We start from the raw sequence: 26,481 nt of genomic DNA on the forward strand, positions 1-26,481 counted from the left end.
ACACCCAACACAGCCATAAATAAATAAATAATAAATAAAAAAATTAAAAATGAAGGCAGTTTAAAAAGAAAAAGGAAAGTAAACTATAAATCTCAATAAAATATAATTCATGGCCATGTAATAAAAGTCACAGTATGGTCAATGAAGATTATAACTCATAATCACCAGAACATTACTTCTCTCTTTACTCAGTAAGACCTTGTCTTTTTTCTTTTCTTAACTTTTTTACCTTTGTATCTCTCATAGTGCCTAGCACTAAACACTTAATTGAAGGGATTTCATTTCAGTTCCTTTTACACATTTAATCTGCAGAAAAAGGAATGGTTAATGGAAATTGCTGGATACCAAGACAGACTGTTAAATTTGGTGTCTAAATAGTTAAGATCAAGGGCTACAATTTGTATTTACTGTAAAATTTGAAATATTCGAGCATTATTCTGAGTACAAAATTTAAATGACAACCGCACCCCCAACCCAAGCAATTGCATTTACCTTAGCCATGACTTCTGGATCTGGTTCTTCCACAGGGTCAGCCCATTCAACCGTAACTACATTTCCCCATACTTTTACTTTTCCACTCATCAGCCGGCGTCTGGCTTGTGCTGCTGACTTGTGATCCTCATACTCAAGGAAGCAGAACCCCCGATTCTTCTTTTTGTCATCGGGTTGATGATAGAGAATAACGTCCACCAAACCCTCTGTTAAACCAACAGCCAGATATATAAGCCAAAAGCATCCACCACACATTTAGCGATTAGGCAGACCTAAATCCACTTGCCGAAGAGCAAAACATAACTGAAGAAGCCTCAAAATGATTTGCTAATTACCTAGTAGACAATTAAATCAGCGTTATTAGATATGGAGCTAGGGACAGTATTTTATGTTCCCTTTTAATTTTAGGGATCCTGAAGGTACAGCCATAAACAAGTCCAACTACTGTATTCTGACATACAAGAATGTTTTAGAGTGTTTGACATAACGTGAGCTTAAAATTTATGAAAATACTACCAAGGAAATTAAAAACAAAATTATAATATAAATCCAAGAGAACATTCAACAACTAATCATGACCAAAAATCATCCTTGAATCTAACTTTTTAAAAGTTACTATTTTTACCAAGAATAAAAGTAATTGCTTAAAACCAGTGTACCTCTGGTCTTAGTCCTGTACCCTCATCTTTCCATATATGTTCTTTCTAGGTGGTCCCTACTTTTAAATACCATCCATATCCTTAAGAGTGCTTAGATTTTACTCCCAGCAGCAAGATCCAGAATGTGATTTGGATGTGGGAGAGCTGAAGTGAAGGACCAGAGATGAGGCAGTCATAAAACTAGGAGGTTACAGCACTGGATGGTTCATCCACATAGATGTTAAAAGTACTAACAATAAGTCAATTTCGGGCAGAAGAGAGAAAGACTGTGAACCAGAAAAAATCTTCAATTAATGCAAGACTGAAACCAGAAGAGCAACAGGTGACAGTTTGAAGGAGGGAGAAAGGATTGTTTATCTGTAGTATATGTCTGGATGACAAAAATGTAAAGAAATAATGGTTTTTATATGGGATGGAGAAGTAATCGTCTAAAAGTTTTTTTTTAAATGCAGCTAGCATTAGTGGATCTCCATTAGCATTTAAAACAATGAAATGGAATAGGAAATGTCAGACTAAATCATATGCAGTAAGCGAAAATATAATTTTGTTAAATTTTGTTTCAGTTATATATAAGTGTATATAAATCTGTGATATAAAATGTTCTTTTCAATCACTTCCATGGATTTAAAATTGGAAATTTGGAAAAATCTGATCTAGACAACGTAAGAGGAAGAAGGAGGATTAAGAACTCTCATCCCCTTAGCCCTAAAGCACATTGAATGTCAAGGGGGAAAAAAGCCTTCCTTCACTTGAGCTATAGGGCAAAGACTGTGTCAAAAGCTAGGGTTCAATTAAGGCAAAGTAAAGAGGACATTCCAAGAAATTGAGGCTACGAGGGAAGCTGCTTAGTCCAAACCACTAAAAAGAAGAAGGAGGCAATTTAGACACTGAATAGACATGTGAATTCTTAGATTAAGATACACCTCGTTTTTCTGCACCTATAAATAGTACCACAGATTTCCCAAAACTAATTTCTAAATACATTTTTGTTTTACCTGTGACTTTACTGAATTCTTCCAGAATGTTTTCTTTAGTCTTATTCTTCGGAATTGATCCAACAAAAAGCCTGTTGTTTGCCACAGAAATGCACACTCCAAGGTGTTTACCAGGGCGAATTTCATAGCTGTCACACTGAAAGGAAGAAAAGAACCAGACACCCCACAACCACCCCAAACTCAGAACAACTGATCTCAAGCTAAAAAACTGAACAATTTAAGGTCAAATACTCCCTGCCTCATGAACTCACGGAGTTCCCTCATGCTTGCCGTAACATAAAATGTGTATTTTTAAACCTGTTACAGCCTCTCGTTTTAGTTTTAACCTTCACTGCTATTCACTTTATCTTTAAAAAGATCTGATCTCATATTTCAGTATTATCTATCTGAAGATTTTCTCCCAGAGAATTTCAGAAAAAATACCTGAGACTGATCATTCATCTGCCCTTGGAGATGAAATCAGATATAGATAAGCCACAGGCAAAATAACAATATATAAGGAATACCAGCTATGTTTAATCAATGTAAAGAAATTTAGAAGAATTTCACATTTTACATAAAACATAGAATTCCAACATCTGAAACTACATGTCGAACACAATACTTATAAAATTATGAAATGATAGGAATAAAAAATGTTTCATTTAAATGGCTATGGTGATGATTTCCTTGATAAACTTTAGCTTTTTAATGGCTTAACATTACTTACCTATTAGTTTACTAAAAGATATGTAATTTTTAAAAAAAATCATCCATATGTTGTCAGAAACAAGGAAATAAAGCTTTGAAACTTCTCGGTACTGAATAAACAAACTGGAAGGAAAAGTCCGTAATAAAAACGAAAATCTGGGTCAAGCTACAAGTAAAACTAATTTTGAGGCAACTAATAAAACCAAAAGCCTTGGTGAAAGAGGTTACTATTCTAGAAGAACTAGAACTAGACTAAGTGAGGCCTTTAGCTGTCTGGCAAAAGAATATGCCAAGGAACAACGATATTGCTATTTTGGGTTACTGAGAGGGTTGTATCTTAACAGAATAGGAGTAAAGATATACTTAATTGGCATAACTGTTAATACTACTACTACTACTACTACTACTCTGGAATAAGTACAAAGGGTAAAAGGCCCTACACAAAGGAAATTACTAGATTGGTTATAAAACAGTAGAAAAAGAGAGAAAGATTAAAGACAGAGAGAACTGGAGGGCTTGGAAACAAAGAGATAGGAAAGAACAAGAATATACTTAGAAAATAAACTGTATGATTAGGCTATGACAAAAACAAAAGAGATTCATAGCCATTTCCTGAATTGTGTCCTAAAAGTCACTGTTGCCCAGTTATGTTCCCGAGAACCCATCCCAGACTTCATCACACTTTAAGAATCCTACCCTAAAGTTTAACAGCAAGAACTGACATTTTTGTCTAAGATCAAAAGAGAGACCTGCAGAAGCCAAATATTCAATGAAACTTTAGATACTAATCACTCTAATAAATAACTTCTTAGAATTACGGGAGACTTTCTCTAACACCTTATTTCTTGGGTACTTTCATTTCTTTTTTACTTTTATAATCAGAAAAAAATAGCCAACGGTCACATACCAACTCAGTCAATATAAAAACTTTCAAAGCAAAAACTAAAGAAAGTGAAACAATGTTAACTGCAAATGTTTTTAATTGAGGTATTTCTCTCAAATGACTTGCTAGACAGTGGGCATTTGCTTATCACATACCAGTTTAACAGCTTCCTGTGCAGCTTCCTTTCCACAGAAGGTGATAAATGCATACCCTCTGTTCTGACCAGACAGTGGATCCATCATAAGACGTAGATCCCAAATGGGACCAGCCTTTTCAAAAAGGGGCACCAACTCATCCTCATATAAATCTCTTGGTATTTTACCTACAAAGACCTGAAATAAAACCTCTGTGTTAGAATCCCAATGTAAGCATTTGATTTTAGAGCCACAAAGCCCAGTTGCCTTTTTTTTAAGGGGTGGGGACAGAAAGATGGTTAAGGAAAAATGGGGACAATTTGAATCTTGCAAAGCTAACCTTAGTTTTTATTATAATGACTTTCAGGGCATCAACAAAGAACAATATTCTATATTGAAAAATGGAAAATGATTAATAAAAGTGTGCAAAATTTGTAGTAACTCTAAATTCTGAATTTTTATAATTTGTTTTTTTCTCACAAAAAACAGAAAGGCATGTATAAATCTTCATGGAAATACCTCTGCATTTTTATAAAAACAATAATTGAACAAAAAGATTGATGAGGTCTTCCTCATATTTCCTCCTCAACTCCAAATTCTTTACTACTTAGAACTCCAGTGCTGGTACTTCCCTGGTGGTCCAGTGGTTAAGACTCGGCCCTTCCAATGCAGGGGGCGCGGGTTCAATCCCTGGTCAGGGAACTAAGATCCCACATGCTGTGTGGCTTAAAAAAAAAAAACTCCAGTGCTTCAATCTATCCCTTTCTCTATCAGGATATTACATTTTAAGTAAGTATGAAAAAAATTTTCAACATTTGAAGATTTTGTGTGCTTAGTTAGAATTAAATAGTAAGTAGGATTAAGTTATATAAGAATGATAAATTAGAATCAAACAATCAGAAACCCTCTCAGTATTTAATATCAGACTACAATTTTCTTCAAATTTCCACCATGTCAGCAACATTGAAAATAATCTTTTATGTTAAAACATTTGCAATCCACACACAAAGTCTTAAAGAGTATATTAGTGTTTGCATGAGATGAATTTTTTAGTGAAACTCATCGACATCAGCATTTCATATTCTGAAATGACCTGATGAATGAAGTAATAATAACAGCAATCCAAAAGATGCCAATATTATTACTGGAGATTAAGTTTCTGGTATTAAGCTCTACTACAGTTGTGCTATCTTAAGACAATCCTTTTCAAAATAATCAGATTCACCTTCACTGCTACCTGGTAAAACTTGACGTCTTCTTCTAAATCTCTAGCACAATTCTCACACGACAGCTATTCTCATTTGTCTACTTCCTTGAAGTCTCCAATCCCCGTTCACTAAACCTCATTCTAAGGAGATCACCTGAAAAGCCATTGGTTTCCTAACATTCTTTCCTCTCAGTCTTAAAAACCTTTCTCAACATCTATTTTCACTTCTTTCCTTTATACCTCAGAAATTTACCTCCTTTCCAAAAAAAGGTTAGCTCCTTAACCCTAATAAATAAGCCCATTTCTTCTCACTACCTTCTTCTGGAAATAATCGCAAATCTTCATCTCTTCAACTGTCCTATTTTGCTCAGTGCATTCTCTCCTTCCCAGTGGTTCCTCCGTCTTCAAACATGCCAAATCTCCCATAACAAAACAAAATACAAACAAAAAAACCCTTTTTTAGCCTGTATCTTTCCTTTCACTTTTAAATGCTTTGAACACATGGCCCCTATCTGTTTTATTTCACTCATGCAGTTATTCTTTTCAACACATCTACTGTATGCTTAGTACTGTGCAGCTACGAGAAGTATAAATAAGACATCAGGCATCATCTGAGTGACATCCCTACAGAACCATCTTTCTAATAAAAGCTCACTCTGAAAAGTACTTGCATCTACGCTCTCTTTAACTCTCTAAAAATTGGCTGCTTCTTCTATCACTAAACTGTATGCCCTAACGTCACTAATGGACTTCTAAGGACCAAATTCAGAAGTCTTTCCTTCCTCAGTCTCATCATCCTTGCCTTCTCAACAAGCATTAACACTGGTGATGTTATCTTCTGAAAATTCTCTTCCCTTAAGCTTTCAGAATCCTCCACTAACCTGGTCTTAATCTTTAACTACTCCTCTATCCTTTCCATGGTGATTTGTCTATCCATCTAATAATAATCTGCATGTTTCCCAAAGTTATGGCCCTATTTCCCATAATTCACTGTATTTTCTTCACTCATAAGGATCATATCCATTCCCAAAGGCTACAACTCTACAGTCATCTCCCAATACATCCCATACATCCTGAGACCTAATTCTATATCTCCAACTACCTATTAAACATTTCCTCTGATAGTCCTGATTTTACCCCAAATCATCAGTAAGTTCAGCAACGCCAATTTCTGGTTTTCGATTATAAATGTATGTATAGATAAGAATGACTATGTATCAGAATATTAAAAGTTGTTATCAATGCATGAAAAAAACTACTCTAATTTTATTCTCCTTATTATATTTTCTAAATATTTTACAATAAAGGTATAATATATTTATAACAAACGTTTCCTTTATCCGAAAATCAAAATGACTAAAACCCACCCTTGTCAGTTGGCTCCTCTGATTTTCCCCACATTTCTCTTGGGAGAACGTAATTTCTGCTCTCCCCCTCCACCCCAAGATGACTGAGGAAATAATACTCTCATAAAAACCTCAGATATTTTTAATCCCTCCCATTCCCATCCATATCCAATTTATTTTTTAAATATAAGCTGAAGTTGCTCCAATGTATAATGCTACCCTATACAGATAACTGGCTCCCTTCCTATTCAGAGAACTTGTCCAGACCTTTCACGAGACATGGACTCATAAGCCATGCATTTTTCTACATTCTAGAGATAAGAGTGAACACCAGACAGGTCTAGGCATTAATGAAGCTTATATTCTACTGACAAGAAAAATTTTTAAAGATAAACAATATGATTTCAGGAGATGTTAAAGGCTAAGTAAAATAAAAGCAAAGGGACTTCCCTGGTGGTGCAGTGGTTAAGAATCTGCCTGCCAATGCAGGGGACATGGGCTCGAGCCCTGGTCTGGGAAGATCCCATATGCCACAGAGCAACTAAGCCCGTGCACCACAACTACTGAGCCCGCATGCCACAACTATTGAAGCCCACGCGCCTTGGGCCCACGCTCCACTACAAGAGAAGCCACCGCAATGAGAAGCCTGCACACCGCAATGAAGAGTAGCCCCCACCCGCCAAAACTAGAGAAAGCCCACACACAGCAATGAAGACCCAACGCAGCCAAAAATAAATAAAATAAATTTATTTTTAAAAAACTAAAAAAATAAAAGCAAAGAAAAGGGGGACTTCCCTGATGGCCCAGTGGCTAAGACTCCATATTCCCAATGCAGGGGGCCCGGGTTCAATCCCTGGTCAGGGAACTAGATCTCACATGCATGTAGCAACTAAGAGTTTGCATGCCACAACTAAAAGATCCCACATGCCGCAACTAAAAAAAAAAAAAAAAAGTCCTGCGAGCCCCAACTAAGACCTGGCGCAGCCAAATAAACAAATATTTTTTTTAAAAAGCAAAGAAAAGGGATAAAGGAAGAAGAGGCTGTATTTTAATAGAAGGGCCTCCCTGAAAAGGTGAATTTGAACTGAGACCTAAGAGAGAAAATTAAGTAAAAATCTGAGGAAAGAGCATTCCAAGGTGATGGAACAAGTACAAAAAGATGGGGAGTACAACTGACATTATCTGAAGAACAACAAATAGGTCAGTGATTAAAATAAAAGATCTGGGACTTCCCTGGTGGCGCACTGGGTAAGACTCTGCGCTCCCAATGCAGGGGGTCCAGGTTTGACCCCTGGTCAGGGAACTAGATCCCACATGCATGCCACAACTAAGAGTTTGCATGCCACACCTACGGAGCCCACCAGCTGCAACTAAGACCTGGTGCAACCAAATAAATAAATATTTATTTTAAAAAATTAAAATAAAATGTCCACACAGGAGACAGTGATGGGAAAGAGAGAACAGGAGCCAGATTAAGTTAAACCATGGTTAGACGTTTGAGTTTTATTTCTTAGGCAGACAGAGGATTTGAGCAGACAAATAACTAGGTATTACTTATGTTCTAAAAGGAATATTCTGGGGCCTCCCTGGTGGCGCAGTGGTTAAGAACTCGCCTGCTAATGCAGGGGACATGGGTTCGAGCCCTGGTCGGGGAAGATCCCACATGCCGAGGAGCAACAAAGCCTGTGCACCACAACTACTGAGCCTGCGCTCTAGAGCCCACGAGCCACAACTACTGAAGCCCACACACCTAGAGCCCGTGCTCCACAGCAAGAGAAGCCACCGCAATGAGAAGCCCACGCACTGCAACGAAGAGTAGCCCCCGTTCGCCACAACCAGAGAAAAGCCCACGCACAGCAACCAAGACCCAATGCAGCCAAAAATAAAATTAACTAATTTAAAAAAAAGAAAAAGAAAGAAAAGGAATATTCTGGCAGCTGGATAGAAAGTGGACTGTATGGAAAAACAGGCTGACCAGTCAGCTTAATACGGCAAGGGATGATGGTGGCTTGGTGTAGTAGGGTGATAGCTTAAAGGTAGGGAGAATTTGAGAAACAGTGAGTTTTTAGTTATGTGGGATTCAAATCTACATTTTATTTACCTTGAGCAAGTTTCTCAATCAGCGAGTCTCAAGATCCTTATCTGGGAATAACATCAGCAAGAGGTTTCAATTTCCATGTGAGCAGAGAGCCCACATCTTGATCCTCATTTTATTCCCAGCACTGAACACTGCCAGGGACACAACAGCTGCTCATCTTTGAATGAATATACAAATGAACATCTACCTCATACTGTAACTTACGCACTAGATCCCATCCTTTCTTTCTTACTCAAGGACACTTGGTCCGGCAACAATTTTATCATCAATTTCTCCCTTTATACATGGATCATTCCTATCAGCACATAGTTTGTTATAATTTCTCCCTTAAAATTTAAATTAAAATAAAAAATAGGGGCTTCCCTGGTGGCGCAGTGGTTGAGAGTCCGCCTGCCGATGCAGGGGACACGGGTTCGTGCCCCGGTCCGGGAAGTTCCCACATGCCGCGGAGTGGCTGGGCCTGTGAGCCATGGCCGCTGAGCCTATGCGTCCGGAGCCTGTGCTCCGCAACAGGAGAGGCCACAACAGTGAGAGGCCCGCGTACCGCAAAAAAAATAAATAAAAAATAAAGAATATACCTTGATTATAACACCTTCTAGCTATTGCCCCGTTTCTCTGCTACCCTTTGTAGCAAAATTGCTCAAAAGAGCCATATATACTTGCTGCCTCAAATTTCTCATCTCCTTAGTCTCTTGAATCTTCTGCAAATCTGGCTTTTACCACCATTCCAGTCAAAGTCATTAATGCCATCAATGCTGTCACAATCAAATGTCAATTCTTAGTCTTCATCTTACTTGGGAAGTTTGATATAATTAACCATTCCTTCTTCTGTGAAAACTTTCTTCACTTGACTTCTGGGACACCCCACTCCTGGTTTTTCTTACCTCATTGGCTCTTTCTTCTCAGTCCCCTTTGCTAGTTCCTCCTTGTCTCCCCAAACTCTAAATGTTGAAGGACTGCAGGAATCAGATCTTAGACCTTTTCTCTAGCTACACACACTTCCTTGGTGACACACCCACACTCACGGTTTTAAAATACCATCTAGAGACTTCCCTGGTGGTCCAGTGGTTAAGAATCCGCCTTCCAATACAGGGGATGCAGGCTCGATCCCTGGTTGGGGAACTAAGATTCCACATGCCGCAGGGCAACTAAGCCCATGCTGCAACTACTGAGCCCGCACGCTCTAGAGCCTGTGTGCCATAACTAGAGAGCCTGCGTGCCAGAATTACAGAGCCCACACAGTCTGGCGCCTGCACGCCACAACTAGAGAGAAGCCTGCACGCCACAACTAAGACCCAAGGCAGCCAAAAATAAATAAATAAATAAATAAATAAATAAATATTTAAAAACCCATCTAGATGCTTATGCCTCCCACATTTATAATCTCCAGCCAAAATTCTCCTATGAACTCCATGATATAAGCAACTGCTCACTCAACAGCTCCATCTGGATGTCTAAGAGACATCTAACTCATAACATGTCCAGAACTGAACTACTATCTTTCAATCCCGCTAATTTGCTCTTCTCTATAGCCTTCCTCATTTCAACAAATGGCAATTCCATCCTTCCAGCCGCTCAGGTCATGAGTCTTAAAGTCATCTTTGGTTCCTTTCTCTCATATCTCCATATCCAACTCATCAATAAATCCTGTTAGATATGCTTTCAAATTATCCAGAATCTGACCACTTCTCACTAGCTTCAGCCATATCACCCTACAACATTATCAACTCTATAAATCAGCATTAACAGGGCACAGCACTTTAAAAAAAAAAAAAAAAGCTACTGATAAAAGGTATCCTGAAACAAAAAATACACAAGAGTAATTGGTATTAATTCTGAAATGTATTTTTTGGTGTGGCTAGGTTCTCTGGCCACACTAGGCCTAGCCTGGTTTGAATATTTTTAAATTTGAGAATATCTGTATTTGAGTATTTTAAAACTGTTCTGGGAAGAAAATTTTGCTTTATATTGTTTCTATTAACATAATGCAGTTGTGCCTCATTATTACATCATCCACCATCCATATTTTCTCCCTACCCATTACAAATACAGGCAAAAGCAAAGAAAGCACATGCAGTGGCACTATGAAAATACAGTTGAGGGGCTTCCCTGGTGGCGCAGTGGTTAAGAATCCACCTCCCGATGCAGGAGACATGGGTTCGAGCCCTGGTCCAGGAAGATCCCACGTGCCGCGGAGCAACTAAGCCAGTGCGCCACAACTACTGAGCCTGCGCTCTAGATCCCGTGAGCCACAACTACTGAAGCCCGCGTGCCTAGAGCCCACGCTCCGCAACAAGAGAAGCCACCGCAATAAGAAGCCCACGCACCGCAACAAAGATTAGCCCCCGCTCACCCCAACTAGGGAAAGCCTGTGGGCAGCAACAAAGACCCAGCGCAGCCAAAAATAAATTAAAAAAAAAAAATAGTTGAACACACCTAAGTGAGGAAGCTAAGTGTCAGATTATTATACTTCTTTCATAACACGTCTATATTTTTAGAACCATTCAGGTTTGCTTCATTAAGCATATCTAAAATGAAAAAAATCTGTATTTTCAGGAAAAGCAATTTAATGATTACCTTACAGAAAGAATTCGTAACAGCAAGCTCCTCATACTCTAAATTATCATTTGAATGTTAGAAGTCCAACTTATAGCTTTTCCATAAGAATACTGCTCTATTTTAAAAGAAACATCAGGGAATCCCCTGGTGGTCCAGTGGTTAGGACTCCATGCTTTTACTGCAGGGGGCATGGGTTTGATCCCTGGTTGGGGAACTAAGATCCCACATGCCCCGTGGCACGGCCAAAACAAAACAAAAAATTAAAATTAAAAATATAAGTAAATAAAAGAAACATCCACAAACCTATGGTTAACTAAGTGCCCAATATTATAATCACTGAGGTCCATGAAGAAACATGCCAAAAATACTGATTTGTTTGAGAAATAGGAGATGGTCTCATTTCAAGATCAATTTAACTTAGGACATTAAAAGAACTTAAAAAGGCTGAAAATAAACAGTATTCAAAAACTAAGATCACTCTTTTTAAAGTTTTTAAGCTCAATTTTTAATTAACTAAAATGTAACATAAATGTTTTCCTTTTATTAACTTGTTGAGCCATTCTGGCTCCATATGAGCTGTTCAGAGTAACCACTCAATCATGTGCAGGTTAATCCTCCCCCTCCAGGACGAACAGAATCTAGCGAATACCCTAACAACAGTTCTTCCTTTACTCACTAGGCATTAAGGCTTTGAAAGTTTTGGTTGTCTATTATCTATCCACTCATTACTTCAACAGTAATAGAGGAAGCCCTCTGAGACTCTGGAAGGAATCAACAGAAGTAACCAGACAGCTCAACAGTGTCTTTTTTTTTTTGGGGGGGGGGAGCTGCGTAGGGTCCTAGTTGTAGCACGCGGGGAGTCTTCGTTGAGGGGTATGGGATCTTTCGTTGCGGCGCGGGCTCTTTGTTGTGGCACACAGGCTCCAGGGTACGTGGACTCTGTAGTTTGCGGCACTCGTGCTCTGTAGCTGAGGCGTGCGGGCTTAGCTGCCCCACTGAATGTGGGATCTTAGTTCTCCAAAAAGGGATCGAACCCGCGTCCCCTGCATTGGAAGGCGGATTCTTTATAACTGGACCACCAGAGAAGTCCCTCAACAGTGTCTTTTGATTATCTACTAGGGTTGTTCCCTTATCCAGCTCCTATTCACTATTTTGCAAACACAGCAGCTTTTCTTTATATGTAATTCAAGTCAGATGCTACAAAGTCATATACTTACAGGTCTGTTAAATACACTGGTTCTTTAACACTTCAACTAGCTAATACACCAAAGAGTTAGATCCCAATCTACCATTTCCTTTGAATTCCTCCACAGATCATCAGTGCTATGCTCTTTAAACAAGAGTTTATTACATAGATATGATCTCCACAGAGATTACATTTGTCAATGGAAACAAATTAAAACAGTTTTACGATACCAGCTGAAGAATACAAAGATACTGTGACACATGGTAACTAGACTTATCATGGTAACCATTTTGAAACTACAGAAATATCAAATTACTGTGTTGTGCACCTGGAACTAACATAGTGTTGAAAGTCAACTGTACTTCAAAAACAAACTCATAGAAAAAGAGATTAATCTGTGGCTACCAGAGGCAGGGTTGAGGAGAGGATGAACTAGATGAAGGTAGTCAAAAGGTACAAAAGTACTAGGTGTACAATGTACAACATAATATAATTAGCACGGCTGTATGTTATATAAGAAAGTTGCTAAGAGAGTAAATCCTAAGACTTCTCATCACAAGGAAAAATCATTATTTTTTTCTATTTCTTTAATTTTATGAAATGATGGACACCCACTAAACTTAGTGTGGTCATCATTTCATGATGTGTGTAAGTGAAACCATTATGCTGTACACCTTAAGTTTATATAGTGCTGTATGTCAAGTATTTCTCAATAAAACTGGAAGAAAAAGGGAAAAAAAAGGATACAAAGATACTTTAACCAGACTAAGTCTGAGAGCCAAGGCACACACACACACAAAAACGCATTTCAAAATTGATACTTATCAAAAAAAAAAAATTGATACTTAACATTCTTGTGTATTTCTCATCTCAAGGTCAATGCTTAGCAACTATGTCCATTAATGAGTACTCACTTATAGGGTTAATTTACAGTAGATTTTTATTTATTTATTTATGGCTGCATTGGGTCTTCGTTGCTGTGCTTGGGCTTTCTTTAGTTGTGGTGAGCAGGGGCTACTCTTCATTGCGGTGTGCGGGCTTATTGTGGTGGCTTCTCTTGTTGCGGAACACGGGCTCTAGGCACGCGGGCTTCCGTAGTTGTGGCTCTTGGGCTCTAGAGTTGCTCCACGGCATGTGGAATCTTCCCGGACCAGGGCTTGAACCTGTGTCCCCTGCACTAGCAGGCAGATTCTTAACCAATGAACCACCAGGGAAGCCCTTTACAGTAGATTTTATCCAAAGATAAAACCTCGTAGTCTTCTCATAGCTTAATTTCAATAATGCCAGTCTCATGTACTGACCCTAATTTCAACTTCCTCAGTCAAGAGCTAATAATAATTTTGGGAGACTTCCCTGGTGGTCCGGTAGTTAAGAATCCACCTTCCAATGCAGGGGACGTGGGTTAGATACCTAGTCGGGAAACTAAGATCTCACATGCTGTGGAGCAACTAAGCCCGCACACCTCAACTAGAGAGCCCAAGTGCCGCAAACTAGAGAGTCCACACACTCTGGAGCCCTCTCACCACAACTAGAGACAGAAAACCCACATGCCACAACTAGAGAGAAGCCCGCACACTGCAACGAAGAGCCCGAGTGCCACAACGAAGACCCGACGCAGCCAAAAATAAAAATAAATAAATAAAATAAAACATTAAAAGAAAGAGCTAATAATAATTTTTAGTAACTGTAATGAACCATAAAAGAACAAAAACCCAAACCTTAGAGCATCAATATGACACCAATTAAAACCAATTATGTACCAAACCTATCATCAACCCAGTATGTTAAAAAATTTAATTTTCAAAACATATAGGCCAAATCTCATGAAATCTAAACTTAAGGGAGAAATCCAAACTTTTACACTGCACTCTTATTGCAACAAACTGCTTGACAAGAGTGGCTTAGGCTGGTGATCTCATATAGGGATTTTTGCTGCAACCATATCTGCTGTATGCAATGATATCTAACATAGAGAAAAACGCACCTTTCTGCTAAAGAGAGAGTGCAATATAAGAGAATGTATACATATTTTACAATTAGCATACTATTTGTTTCTAATTGGATACTCAAAAGTTTACTCTATTAAATTGTTCAAATACTTCCAGTGAAATCTTAAAGTACTAGCAAACTCTTTCTTTATCTACATAAAGCAAAGATAAAACAAGTTTCCATTAAAGAGCTCATTAATGAAACCAATCTAATAAAAAAAGTTTATTTCTATAATTATGAGATAGATACAACCAACTAATTTTACACCAGGCTATATTCGACATTGTGAAGAACAGAACCATATGATACAATTTTTACTCCTAAGGATTTTATAATTAGTCAAAGAAACAAAACTAAGAAAATGTAGCAATAATTGATAAGGATATCACATGGTATACTACAGATAACTTTTTCAAAATGTATTCTCCTCTTGGAAGTGTTTCAAGCTGCCTCAAGAACAAGAAAAAGGGCAAAGCATCAATTCCATTTTTATTCATTTTGTATGAGGGCTTAAGGTAAGGGAAAAAAAAAATCCTGATGCCAGGAACAAAATTTAAAACCATTAGAAAAAAATACATATGGTGTAGGAGTCCCTGTAAGAAAGCTGAACTATATTTCCATACTGCTTAAAAATAAAATATAAATGTAGATTTTAAAGGGTCACAACATAAATAGAACATTAAAGATAAAGGATGGTGGAGGGGAATTCATGAGAGGACAAAAGTGAGTGAAAGGCTAAAGATATCATTCACTTGTATATTGTTTCAATGACACTTTCTTCTGTAAGGAATGTAGATGGTTTAGAGTCCCAATCCCAACTCTATCAATAATTATATAGCATTAAGTAATTTTTTGAGACTCAAAACAAACATATGTAGCTGATACAGGTATCACAAAAAACAAAAATGCTTAGAGCCCTTTTAATAATGTTAAATATTAAGAAACAGAACATTAATTGTAATAACGTATAAAAGAAGTTCAGGGAACAAAGACCAATAACTGTAAACATTTACATACAGAGAACATCCTACATACAGAGAACATAATTAGAATTAGCTCTGATATGCATCTAAAGTGTTATGTTAAATGGTGATGTCTTTATTTATCGATTCACAAACCAGAAATAATAATCTTTGCTTCTGGCTACCTGAAAAGTTAAGTTTCAGCTTTTAGAAGGGTGCCATTGACAACGTTTAAGTAAAGTTTTAAGATTTCTTAGAATTCTAATATAAGTAGGAGATACATAACAATACCACCTAAATATTTTAACTGACATCGTCACCTAAGGAAGCTACTGCCATCACTTTGTTTTAAAGAAAATCCTGTAAGATTATCATTTAACCTAGTTTAAATTTTAAGTTACGAAGTCTGGATTACAGTACTCAAAGAAAAAAAGCATAACCAATTATTTGTCAAATACTGTGTGCCTACTATACTCCTGGCACTATGCTAGGCACCAAACAGAAAAGGTCCGTGCAGTAACAGGGCTTACCTTCTGGCACACAGTTTTTTCCCTTTAAAGGATTAGAATAGGCTATAGCACAAAGGTATATGAAGAGACCTTCATGAAAACACAGATGGAGGACGGATTCCTTCTTTGTTCAAGTATAGACCAATGTGCTCAACCTTTTATCTGATTCTACATCCCTTCCCTTGTGCAACCCACTCCCTTCAATAAATCTCTCTGTGAACACTGAGTATCTTCTATGTGATGAAGGGGAGGGTCAAGGAGGGAGGACAAGCACCATTCAAAATTCCTGACATAAAACAGAATAAAGCAACTGTTTCTCCTTAATAACCTCACCCCAAGGACCTAAAATGGTGTGTTGTTAGTTGCATAGTTTTAGTAGCCAGTTCCAAAAACTCTACATTCCTTTACAAAGTGTTTGGGTATATACCAGTCACATGATTATCCCTACTTATGATGGCAGCAAAATACAGATGGATATCCAAAAAAATAATAATAGCTCTTTGAAAAAAATCAATTTTTCCCCCATCATACAATAGGTAGAATTATTTACAAACTGGAAAGATTTCAGCGAACAGCTGAAGAACACTTACTTCTGTTCCAATTCCAGGTTGCATGCCAGAGTACACACTGTCTGGTGGAGGACCACCATACTTCCTCTGTCCTGTGGTTACATCCAGGGTATAACCAGTCCTCTCAAGCAAGGCCTAAAGATAATTATACATAATTATTTATAGTTGAATATTAAATATCATACACACACAAATCAAAATATAAATCTTTTCCAAAAGGTACCCTAACATCTTAGGTTATGTATTTCAGTTAGGGGAAAAAAATCACGAAGTTCACACTGGTTCCTCTCACACGTGTTGACCTTTACTTCTCCTTTCCATACATTTAATGGAAAGAGTTGCAGGCAAGTTAAGTCTCCAAGCACACATCACTTTTTTGTTATGAGAACAGAAAAAAGGGGAAAGGATTACTAAAACTTCGACATAAGCTGACCCCAGGCTACCTATTCATACTTATGTACCACAGTATTCCTCATTTTGCACCCCCTCTATGTCAACGAGAATTTTTCCTTATTTGCTCCCTTTACGTAGCATACTTACATCCAGTGACTCTTTTCAAATGAAATGTTCTCTATCCCCTTTCAAGAACATTGTGGAAAGGGTGTATTAATTCCAGTGAGGATGCTGGCATTAAAGGATATCAAAGTGATTTGAGAGTCCGTATCATACTGACAATAATAAATTCATAATACAACTAACAAAGTTCTCTATCCTTAGAAAAAGCAGAAGTCCTAGCTCTTTTATGCAACTTCTCTAATTTACTATTTCTCACATCATCCTACTCTTTCTACTGTACTCAAATAATTTAACCTTTATTTTGTTTAATCCTGTTGTTTTGTACTCCTACTATACCATAAGCTCCAAAAAAACCAGACCATTTCTCATACAGCACAGACTCAAAACATCTGGCAATTACCAAATGAATATACTCTCAGGTTTCAAAAAACAAACTATGTTTCCTGATTTCCAACCTTCCTCACAACATTATATTAGGTATTAAGAGGAATCATAGAAAAGAAGATAATGTCCTTGCCCTTAAGGGTTTGTGTTCATATGAAAGGCCTACAGAACAAAGACACATGGAAAAAAAGAAATGGAATCTACCTAGAAAGGAGAATTTTACACTTCAGGTTTTTAAAATCACAGCATGTCAGAGCAGCAAGAGACTTCAGACATCACCAAGTTCAATAGTTTTCAAAAATATCTCTGGAGGAACCCCGGGATTCCAGTTACCTTAGACTCTCCATTCTTCTACCTTTGACTATTTTAACCACAGAAATACATGTAATATAGAATACACACAAAACATATTACATATTATACATTACTTGTATAATATGTAATATACACATATTACATATATAATATGCACCTTCTCAAGAGCAAATAGCCAGCTTTAGGGAAATCATACAGATCTATCCAGTGAACAGCAATAAGTTTTTAAAAAACAACCATTACAGCAAATAGAGTTTTCATCTATTAGTTAAAAGATATAAGAATGGGATTGTGGGGCTTCCCTGGTGGCGCAGCGATTGAGAGTCCGCCTGCCGATGCAGGGGACACGGGTTCGTGACCCGGTCCGGGAAGATCCCACATGCCGCGGAGCGGCTGGGCCCATGAGCCATGGCCACTAAGCCTGCGCATCCCGAGCCTGTGCTCCGCAACGGGAGAGGCCACAACAGTGAGAGGCCCACATACCGCAAAAAAAAAAAAAAAAAAAAAAAAAAGAATGGGATTGTGCCATTTTACAGATGAGGGAAAAAAGGTACAAAGGAGCTTTATATAAGCTAGTTACATGATAAAAACTATATTTCTTGTCTAAAACGTAAAATTGGACAAACTTCAACATTAAATAAATTAACTATTTCAAACTCAAAAGTCTATCACTGCAGCAAAACATCAATAGCCATTTAATTCTTTTACTAAAAGCCCTATATTCACCTTTCAGTTTATCAAAAGACTAATAGTAATAATAATAATGGCTCATAGTTACACTGTTCTCGCTACATTCCAGGCATTACTCTAAGCACTTTGAGTATCTTAATTCCTTTAACCTTCACACTTCATGAGGTAGGTACTATTACTGTTCCCAGTTTACAAACAAAGAAACTGAAGTAAATAAAAACTGAGAAGGAGGAAAGCAGTTATTAAAACACCTCTTCAGGGCTTCCCTGATGGCGCAGTGGTTGAGAGTCCGCCTGCCAATGCAGGGGACACGGGTTGGTGCCCCAGTCCGGGAAGACCCCACATGCCGCGGAGACCTCACATGCCGCGGAGCGGCTGGGCCCGTGAGCCATGGCTGCTGGGCCTGCGCATCCGGAGCCTGTACTCCGCAACGGGAGAGGCCACAGCAGGGAGAGGCCACAGCAGTGAGAGGCCCGCGTACCGGTAAAAAAAAAAAAACCAAAAAACCACCTCTTCAGCAAGAGAAAAGACAAAATACTTGGAAAGAAACTGAAGAGACATGATTGAATCAATCTAGAAAACTATTATTGGAAGTATCAATAAATATGTCATTCATAGCCAAAAGAACAAGGAATAAGGGAGAGTATGTTTAGGAATTTTCACCAAACATACAATTAAATGTCTGCCCCTAAAATTCTTCTTATGTAATTTTCCCTAAATCATCTCATTTCCAAACACTAGTTTTTCTTTTTCTTTTTTTTTTTACGTGCAGTAAAAACTGTTTCTAGGGCTTCCCTGGTGGCGCAGTGGTTGAGAGTCCGCCTGCCGATGCAGGGGACACGGGTTCGTGTCCCGGTCCGGGAAGATCCCACATGCCACGGAGCGGCTAGGCCTGTGAGCCATGGCCACTGAGCCTCCGCGTCCGGAGCCTGTGCTCCGCAAGGGGAGAGGCCACAACAGTGAGAGGCTCGCGTACCGCAAAAGAAAAAAAACTGCTTCTAGGAAACATGAAAAGAAGCATTTGATCTCACAATTAAATTTAATTTCATTGCAACTATCCAAGTCAAGCTTTACCTTGATCTTTGCTTCATCGGGTCCCTTTGTAGACTCTTGCACCTTGCTCCCCTGTTTCTCCCTTTGCCTGTAGGTCTTCATAACTCCACATAAAAATGCACTTTTGTTCTAGAACAGCCAAGTAATTCAATGAAAAAGAATCACCAGGAATTGATGAAGGGTCAAATACATATTTAAATTTCAGAAGACCAGAATTTTAACAAAATATTTACTCATTTATTCACTCAACAAATATTTGCAGAGTGGTTGTTACATGCCAGACTGGAACAGACAGCAGTTAAGACACACAAGACCTCCGGGGAGCTTACCTGCTACACTGGCAAAACAGTCTTCCATTGGTTGATATTTAAATGTATCTGGGCTATTTTGCCAGGTGTCCTGAATTTATTCCTCCCACCAACATTATTTCCCTCCAAGATAATAAAACAGGACCACATAATCCAAAAATATTACAAAGGAGTGGGAGACTTTTACTTTATGCTTGTGTTTCTGAAAACTCTCTGCCATGTAGATCATTTTTTCTTTAAGCTTATTTTTTAAAAGAAGCAGAGGTAGTCAGAAACAAAAATACCACTCCTCCACAGGAAAAAAAGTCACAGTAAAATAATTTCAGATCATTAGTTGTTCAAAGACATTTCTGAATAATGACCTTACCTGAACATGTGATAAGTCACTTTCCTTGAACTGTTGTAGTACAGACAGAGCTCCTTCTTCATTAAATTCCCTGAGAGCATCAATGGCTCTTTCATCAAGATCGACATAAGCTACCAAGCCTAAAAATTAAATTGAAAAGGGGTAACATTATTGCAACAAAGGGCATAATCTAAACTGTGCTATCAGTGTTTAATCAAGAATTGTTATATTTAATACTATCACTAACTACATTTTCATTTAACTGTATGCATATAGGCAGCTATACAAATACTATACAGAAAGGTCAAGAGTACAAATATGAAAACAAAAGATAAAATGTCAACACCTATAAACATAAATTTCAATCCCCATATCCCCACAAAAACCAAAAAAATCCTAACCCCATTTCCCACTCCCCAAAACGTTTAAGTTCCGGAAGTTAAATCTGATGTACACATTGTACTACAGATTAAGCATTAATATAACATGTTAGGGTGATAAGAACACACTGTATTTCCCAAGGAGCAACCTTCAAATTACATGCACTGTTGGAGTTATTGCTAACCACACAAGAAGTGGGGAAAAAAATAAGAGAACCGTTTTTACTAAATAATTCTTTCCACTCTCCAAAAAGTGTCACAGGCTTTCCCTCCTTAACACCTAAGATAAAATGAAATTCATCTATTTATCTGAACATCTACTTTGCTGCAGTCAGAATGTGGAAAGGCATAATTTTAAACTTTTCTATAAATGCCAGTGCAGCTTGATTAATCAATTCTGAAAGTCATATTTTAAGGCATTTTTGTTCTTCATAAGTGTCACGATGAGATTTTAAAAGATGCTGTGGCATTCACAACACTGTCAATGACAATTTTTGCAAATGGCATTAAAAGGACTTTACTGTAGACTTAACGAGCAAACTATACAGAAAATATATGCACTGCATTCTATATATATACAGTATATTTAACTGCACACAGAACATTTACTAAGTTTAATTTCTTAAGTGTTAAATTTTATATTTCTCAATATATTTCAGAATTGATCCAAAGTAAAATGGAAATATTTGGCAGATTAAAACCCCCAAATCCATATGAACTAACATCAAAAGTGACTCCATTTTGGTAAAGCCAAAAAGAACTTTACTCCATAATAAATACTGTCACTTGCGAGGTTACTTTTAAAAAACTGTTGCCATGATTTGTTTTAAGAGCTCAAAATGAGCATGCCTAAATAACTGGAGTTTCCTTACTTGAATATTCCATATCACCACCCAAAGACACAACTCAGGATACCCATCAGTCCGTTCTGTCAATCCAACCCTACACCCAAACCATCAGCCTCTTATCAGTAACAGAACACTCTACAAGAGAGTATCTCGAAGCAGATCACTGCCAATTCTCTATGGCAGAATGTCACAGAAAGTTCCTGAGGACTGATTTTCAAATGGGACCATCACCCAGGAGTCATTTTGAGAAGTCATTTTAATGTCTAAAATTATCTTGAGCTTCTCAGATTAAAAAAAAAAAAAATGTTTTAAGGACAAAAAAACCCCAGATATTTGTTACTACGGTACTTAAGACATGTTTGTGAGACAGTTCAATTCTCTCTCCCAGAATCTGGATAGGCACACAAAACACAGAGGAAGAAAGTTTCCATCTATGGCCCCAAAGGGGGAGGACACATTTATTTATGAACAACACTTCCTAAGGGGATACATTTCTCTCCCTCTTTAGAACTTCAAACCACTTACAACCACCATATTAAAATGTTCAAATTTCCTTAAGCACTTAACCATGGGACTCCTAGATTTAAAAAAAAACAAAGAAAGAAAAAAAAAGCAGCTGTTACAAACCAAACACTTCCAAATTACTGAGAGTTGTGGATTTCTGTCTGTTAGAAACTAGACAGGCCACAAACTCTCAAGGAGTCGGACATTTATTATCATTTCAGACAATACAGTCTAACTAGTCCTCTTATTATGCCACCTAATCAGACCTAAGCTGTTTTAACAATCACTTTAAGAAGCTAAAGTAGAAAAGTAAAAGCAAAATGATGACTGATTTAGATTAAGAAAAAATGTAAAATTTGATATGCTGAAACATATATATTAATTGATGGTAAATCTAAGACAAATTGATGTACTGTTCTGAAACAACTAAGACTGCATATTCAACACTAAGAAGGCTTTGAAATAATGAAATAAGAATATCAAAGTCAAACCCAATATGCCCTCAATGAAGGGAAAGTAACATTCAGCTCTATATAGATCAGAAACAATAATATTTAACCTTAAAAAAAGTCTATAAAATTCAAAGTGGTTTGCCCTCACTTTCATAACCAGTCAGAAACAAGAAATGTATATTATACCTGTCTGAAATATTTCATCAAGTCTTTCTGCCACCTTCTGTGGGAGGCCTGCCTCTATCAGTGTCTTGTAGTGTTCTGTGTGAGTTACACTGGAAGTATCCATTGGTTCTTCCTCTTCTTTTAACTGTACCGCATTACCATTCACCTGATTAGCCATTTTATTATGCTGCTGGAAAAAATTCAGGAGCTATATTACATTAAGCCAGAAATAACTAGTTTGTAGGACAATGCATGATTTATCTAAACTAATTTGTATACATGCTGCTAATAACTTCTATCAAAATATTATTTTATGATGCCTTTTCTGATGTATCTGACCTAAATTTGCATAATAATTCTGTAAAACCATGGAAAATGTACATGGAAGTGTTATTTAAGGAACTTCATGTACACTAGGTTAAATAAAGGCTTGAATTTACTTAAGGTAGAATCACTGATTAACAAAAGCAGCTGTTGTGTCCTGACGAGCTTATCAACAAATCACCACAAAATCCTAAAAAGCCCCTCAAGCTCTCAATTCTTACACAGTTTTAAAAAGTTTCGTTTAAAAACAGAATGAACACCCACAGACAACTTAAGGTTCAAGGACTTTCAAATTTTCCTAGCTCTGCTTCAAATCCAAGATAGGTGTGAAATAAATGCCCTGTTGTCTCTAGTTCAACATTCTGGTGATTTGGGTTTTCTCCGCCTCACTTAAAACAAAACAAAAAACACAACTTGACATTAATTTTTGTTCTAAAATTAATTTGCTATTCCCATTCACAGATTTAAAAGAAAAAATGACCAGGTTTAAAAGCTAAATGATTGTTTTAAGTCCACATAAAATAAAAAGTGAGCTATAGTTAAGGTTGCTTCTCAAAAAAAAAAAAAATCATGAGTGTATACTGAATTTTTCATATCAGTAAAATAAACCTAAAAAACATATTTTAGAACGGATAACTAATTTCTTCCAAATAGTTTCAACAAACATTACCTAATTAGGATAAACTTAGGTCAGATGTCTCAGATTAACCTACCCAAATCATTTTGGGTGTTCAACCTGTACGTAATGCTGAAGTGGATCAACTCCCTGAAGAAAGAGATTAAATAATAAAACCATACAAGGCCAGTCTCTATACTACCTCCTCAAAAGACGGAATTAAAGTTAAAGTGCATTTGTCTGTGGTGAAATTATAATGTGATGAAGGTAATAAGCACCAGAATAAAGACATTGCAACGAATACTGAAATAGACATGAAGATGGATTTCAAGGAAAAGCCTACTTTTCTTGATGAAACTCAAGATACCTAGTCAGCTATAAAGAAAATACAAGTTTCCTAAAAAGCACTAAAACCCATACGTAAGATAACCACACCTCCAGACTGCTTATCAAAACACTGTGCAAATGCACCAGGTGCAGTTTTCCGACTTAAAACAACTTCATTTCAAAGTCCACCGATACTTAGTTGAAGTTAATGAAAACGGGAGGAAGACTGAGAAGGAGGTAATACAGGGTAGGAAGAGAGGAAAATGCAGAAAGGGTTACTTTGAAAATGGGATAAACAATATCATGACTTCTTATGATTTCAAAACATTATTAAGACTTAGTAACCCTCTAATGTCTACACAGACGCAGACTCCATGGTTAATCGCTGGGTGGATAAATGTTTCTCAAGGCAAGCCTCAAATTCTGATGAACTGGCAAAAACAAAAACATTCAAAACTGGCACTTTTGATCAAGAAACTACTTACAGTTTAAGATGAATAGTTTACTGATTAATACACCTACTTCTATAAAGATGCATCCTAAAGTCCAAAACATCTTTGTGAACATTGAGTTTTCCATGCTCCCCCACCCCCAAATACGACCATAAGATCATCAGAACTCAGAAGTTCTCCGTATCACAAGACCCTTGCAGTATTGCACCTTGGAATACTATTAGTTACGGAAAGAAAGCAAATTTTAACAGAAAAGTTCAACGAACATCTGTTAAGGTGGTATTTTTTAAGTATGTGTAAAGCAAAAAGACAAGTTGCATATCAAGCACAAGACAGAAATATTTATGACTACCATCCATTGCAAAGGCTCTCTACAAGTTGATTCTGAAATTGTTTGAAATTTACAAAAAAAGTCTGTAAACTTTAACAACAACAAAAACGTACAACTATTAGAGTCCAGAAAATAAAACCTTTCGGATCAAGGAAAAAGCTCTCTTCAAGCCAAATACAATGTGCTCATTTTAAAAAAGACTTTCATGTCATATGAGACCATTTAAAACTCTTGTGTGTATTCAATACGATGCCACACAGCCAAACCATATTTCTGGATGCAGCAAATACACTAATGTGACTTAAGTCATTTGATCTAAACTTTTTTGCGAAAAGTAGAAATTTAAATAAGGACTCCTGGGAGATTTGGGAAGTCTGGCACTAGCCCCTCCCTGATTTTTTCTGAACATCTCGTGAAAATTCTTCACATTTAAGAGACCGGCTTTAAAAGAACCAACGAAATGAAGACTAACGGTTATCTCATGGCTTAGGAAGTGTCAAGCCCTTAACCTACGACTGACTCATGAGACATAAATTCAGCCTCCGGAGGACAGCAAAAATCTGAAACAGGTAGTGTGAAAGGACTGAACCCTTCAAGAGCCCCGTGGCTTCAAGTTTTAAATTTTGGCAATTACGGTTTTTACCGCAGAAGAAAAAGAATCGCCTTTCCAATTTAGTGCGCCTACGACAGTCTTAGAATTAGGTATCTCAGGCGCCGCTCGAAGGCTAAGTTTCATGGCCTCTAGTAGTCATTTTTTCCTTCAAATCTCGACTTGAAGCATGCAGAATGGAGGAGGGGAGGGAGGCTTCCTACACAAACCAGCCTTTTGGCCTCTGCTTCACACAAAAGTTTTCTCCCGGCTCAGGTCACCCGGGGTTTGCATCCCGCCCTCTGCCCACCCGCTCCCCATGCCGGTCCGGATCACCAACACATCCCACTCGTGGCTAGGCCGGAAGAGACGGGAGCGAGACGGCTCCGGCGGGGAGAAGCAATGGGGCCGCGGGCGCCCCAGGCCGCCGGCCCGGCCCGGCCGCGTGGAGCAGCGGGCGGAGGCGGGAAAAGCGCGCCCGGCCCGGCAGCCTGCGCGGAGGGCGCCGGACCGGCCGGACCGCGAGCCGGGAGTTGGAGGGGCGGGGGGAGGATGAGCGAGGGCGAGGAGACGCCTCGGCTGGGTCAGGCCCTCAACTGAGCGGCCGGACGAGGCTGAAACCGCCACCAGCCCATCCCCACCCCCACCCCGGGGCCTCGGAGCGAAAACGAAACTGGGGACAAGGCGCCGTGCCCCGGCCGGGCCCAGTAGGGTCAGATCGGGGCTCCCGGCCCCTCCCCCCGCGGGCCGGCGCGAGACTCACCGGGGCAGAGCTGGGGCCGACGGCCGGGCCCGTGAGAATCAGCGCGAGGCGCTTTGAAAACGACTAGAAATGGCGCGCGCGCCACCCCCTCCCCCCCTCATGGACAGAGACGCGATCCCGGCAGCACGCGGGGTTTCCCGGAACTGCTTCCAGGGACTCCGAGAGGCCGGGCAATCACCGCGCGCGGCGGCCTGAGGAGCAGCTCAGAAGACCAATAGTAGCGAGAAGAGGCGCACCACGCCGGACGACTTGGGAGCCAATCGATGAAGCCGTCGGCTGAGCCAATGAGGGAACTCAGCGCCGCCGGCTGGGGAGCCTCCGGGGCGGGGGCAGGAACACAAAGGGGTCTGTGGCGAAGCCCCGGGTGGAGGCGAAGCCGCGGTGCTCCAGGCCCCGGGTGCCGAGGCTCCTCCCTCTTCGTCTGCAGCCGGCGCGAGGCCGAAAAAGTAGGCCGCCTCCGGAGCCCCGCCCCCTACCGTCCGCACCGGCTTGTTCGGCCGCGGCCCTCCCGCCGCTTGGCTGGCGCCAGAGCGCCTGTAATCCCCCTGGGAGCCGCCGCCGCCGGCGTTCGCCCCAGACACGCCCACCGCCACGCGGTCCGGCCTCCCTCTTGGTCGTCTTTTGGGCGCTAGTTGGAACACGGTGTAAGGATTTGGCTCGTCTGTTTTGTTGGAGAATTTCTTCGTGTAGAAAATCATCCCATGGAACGCTCGGAAAGCTGACTCCCGGGCTCCCTTCCACACATCGTTGGGAGCAGCTCAGAATGTGAGGGAAATCGCTAAAGTGGGCGTTTCTCAAGAGCAATGTTACCTACAAATGGCAGAGCAGAGACCTTTCTTC

The 26,481-nt window shown here is 39.0% G+C and overlaps 1 protein-coding gene across 5 annotated transcripts in view; it reads right to left on the bottom strand.

Moving 5' to 3' along the window:
• The window catches only part of HNRNPR (heterogeneous nuclear ribonucleoprotein R), a 35,200-nt gene extending 9,400 nt beyond the window's left edge, over positions 1-25,800 (bottom strand). The window contains exons 1-8 of one of the 5 annotated variants that reach the window (XM_067723523.1): positions 25,642-25,799; positions 22,261-22,426; positions 19,912-20,030; positions 19,258-19,365; positions 16,300-16,413; positions 3,875-4,051; positions 2,145-2,282; positions 493-705 (exon numbers count right to left, since the gene is read on the bottom strand). In XM_067723523.1, the coding sequence (XP_067579624.1) occupies positions 493-705; positions 2,145-2,282; positions 3,875-4,051; positions 16,300-16,413; positions 19,258-19,365; positions 19,912-20,030; positions 22,261-22,417 (1,026 nt within the window). In that variant the 5' untranslated portion in view covers positions 22,418-22,426; positions 25,642-25,799. Of the gene's footprint in view, positions 1-492; positions 706-2,144; positions 2,283-3,874; positions 4,052-16,299; positions 16,414-19,257; positions 19,366-19,911; positions 20,031-22,260; positions 22,430-25,641 lie in introns of those variants that run through there. The other 4 variants (XM_067723535.1, XM_067723545.1, XM_067723554.1 and 1 more) reach the window with 4 other exon arrangements.
• Between the last annotated feature and the right edge of the window lie 681 nt (positions 25,801-26,481).

The sequence above is a fragment of the Pseudorca crassidens genome, chromosome 2 (genome assembly GCF_039906515.1).
Source record: "Pseudorca crassidens isolate mPseCra1 chromosome 2, mPseCra1.hap1, whole genome shotgun sequence".
Lineage (NCBI taxonomy): Eukaryota > Metazoa > Chordata > Mammalia > Artiodactyla > Delphinidae > Pseudorca > Pseudorca crassidens.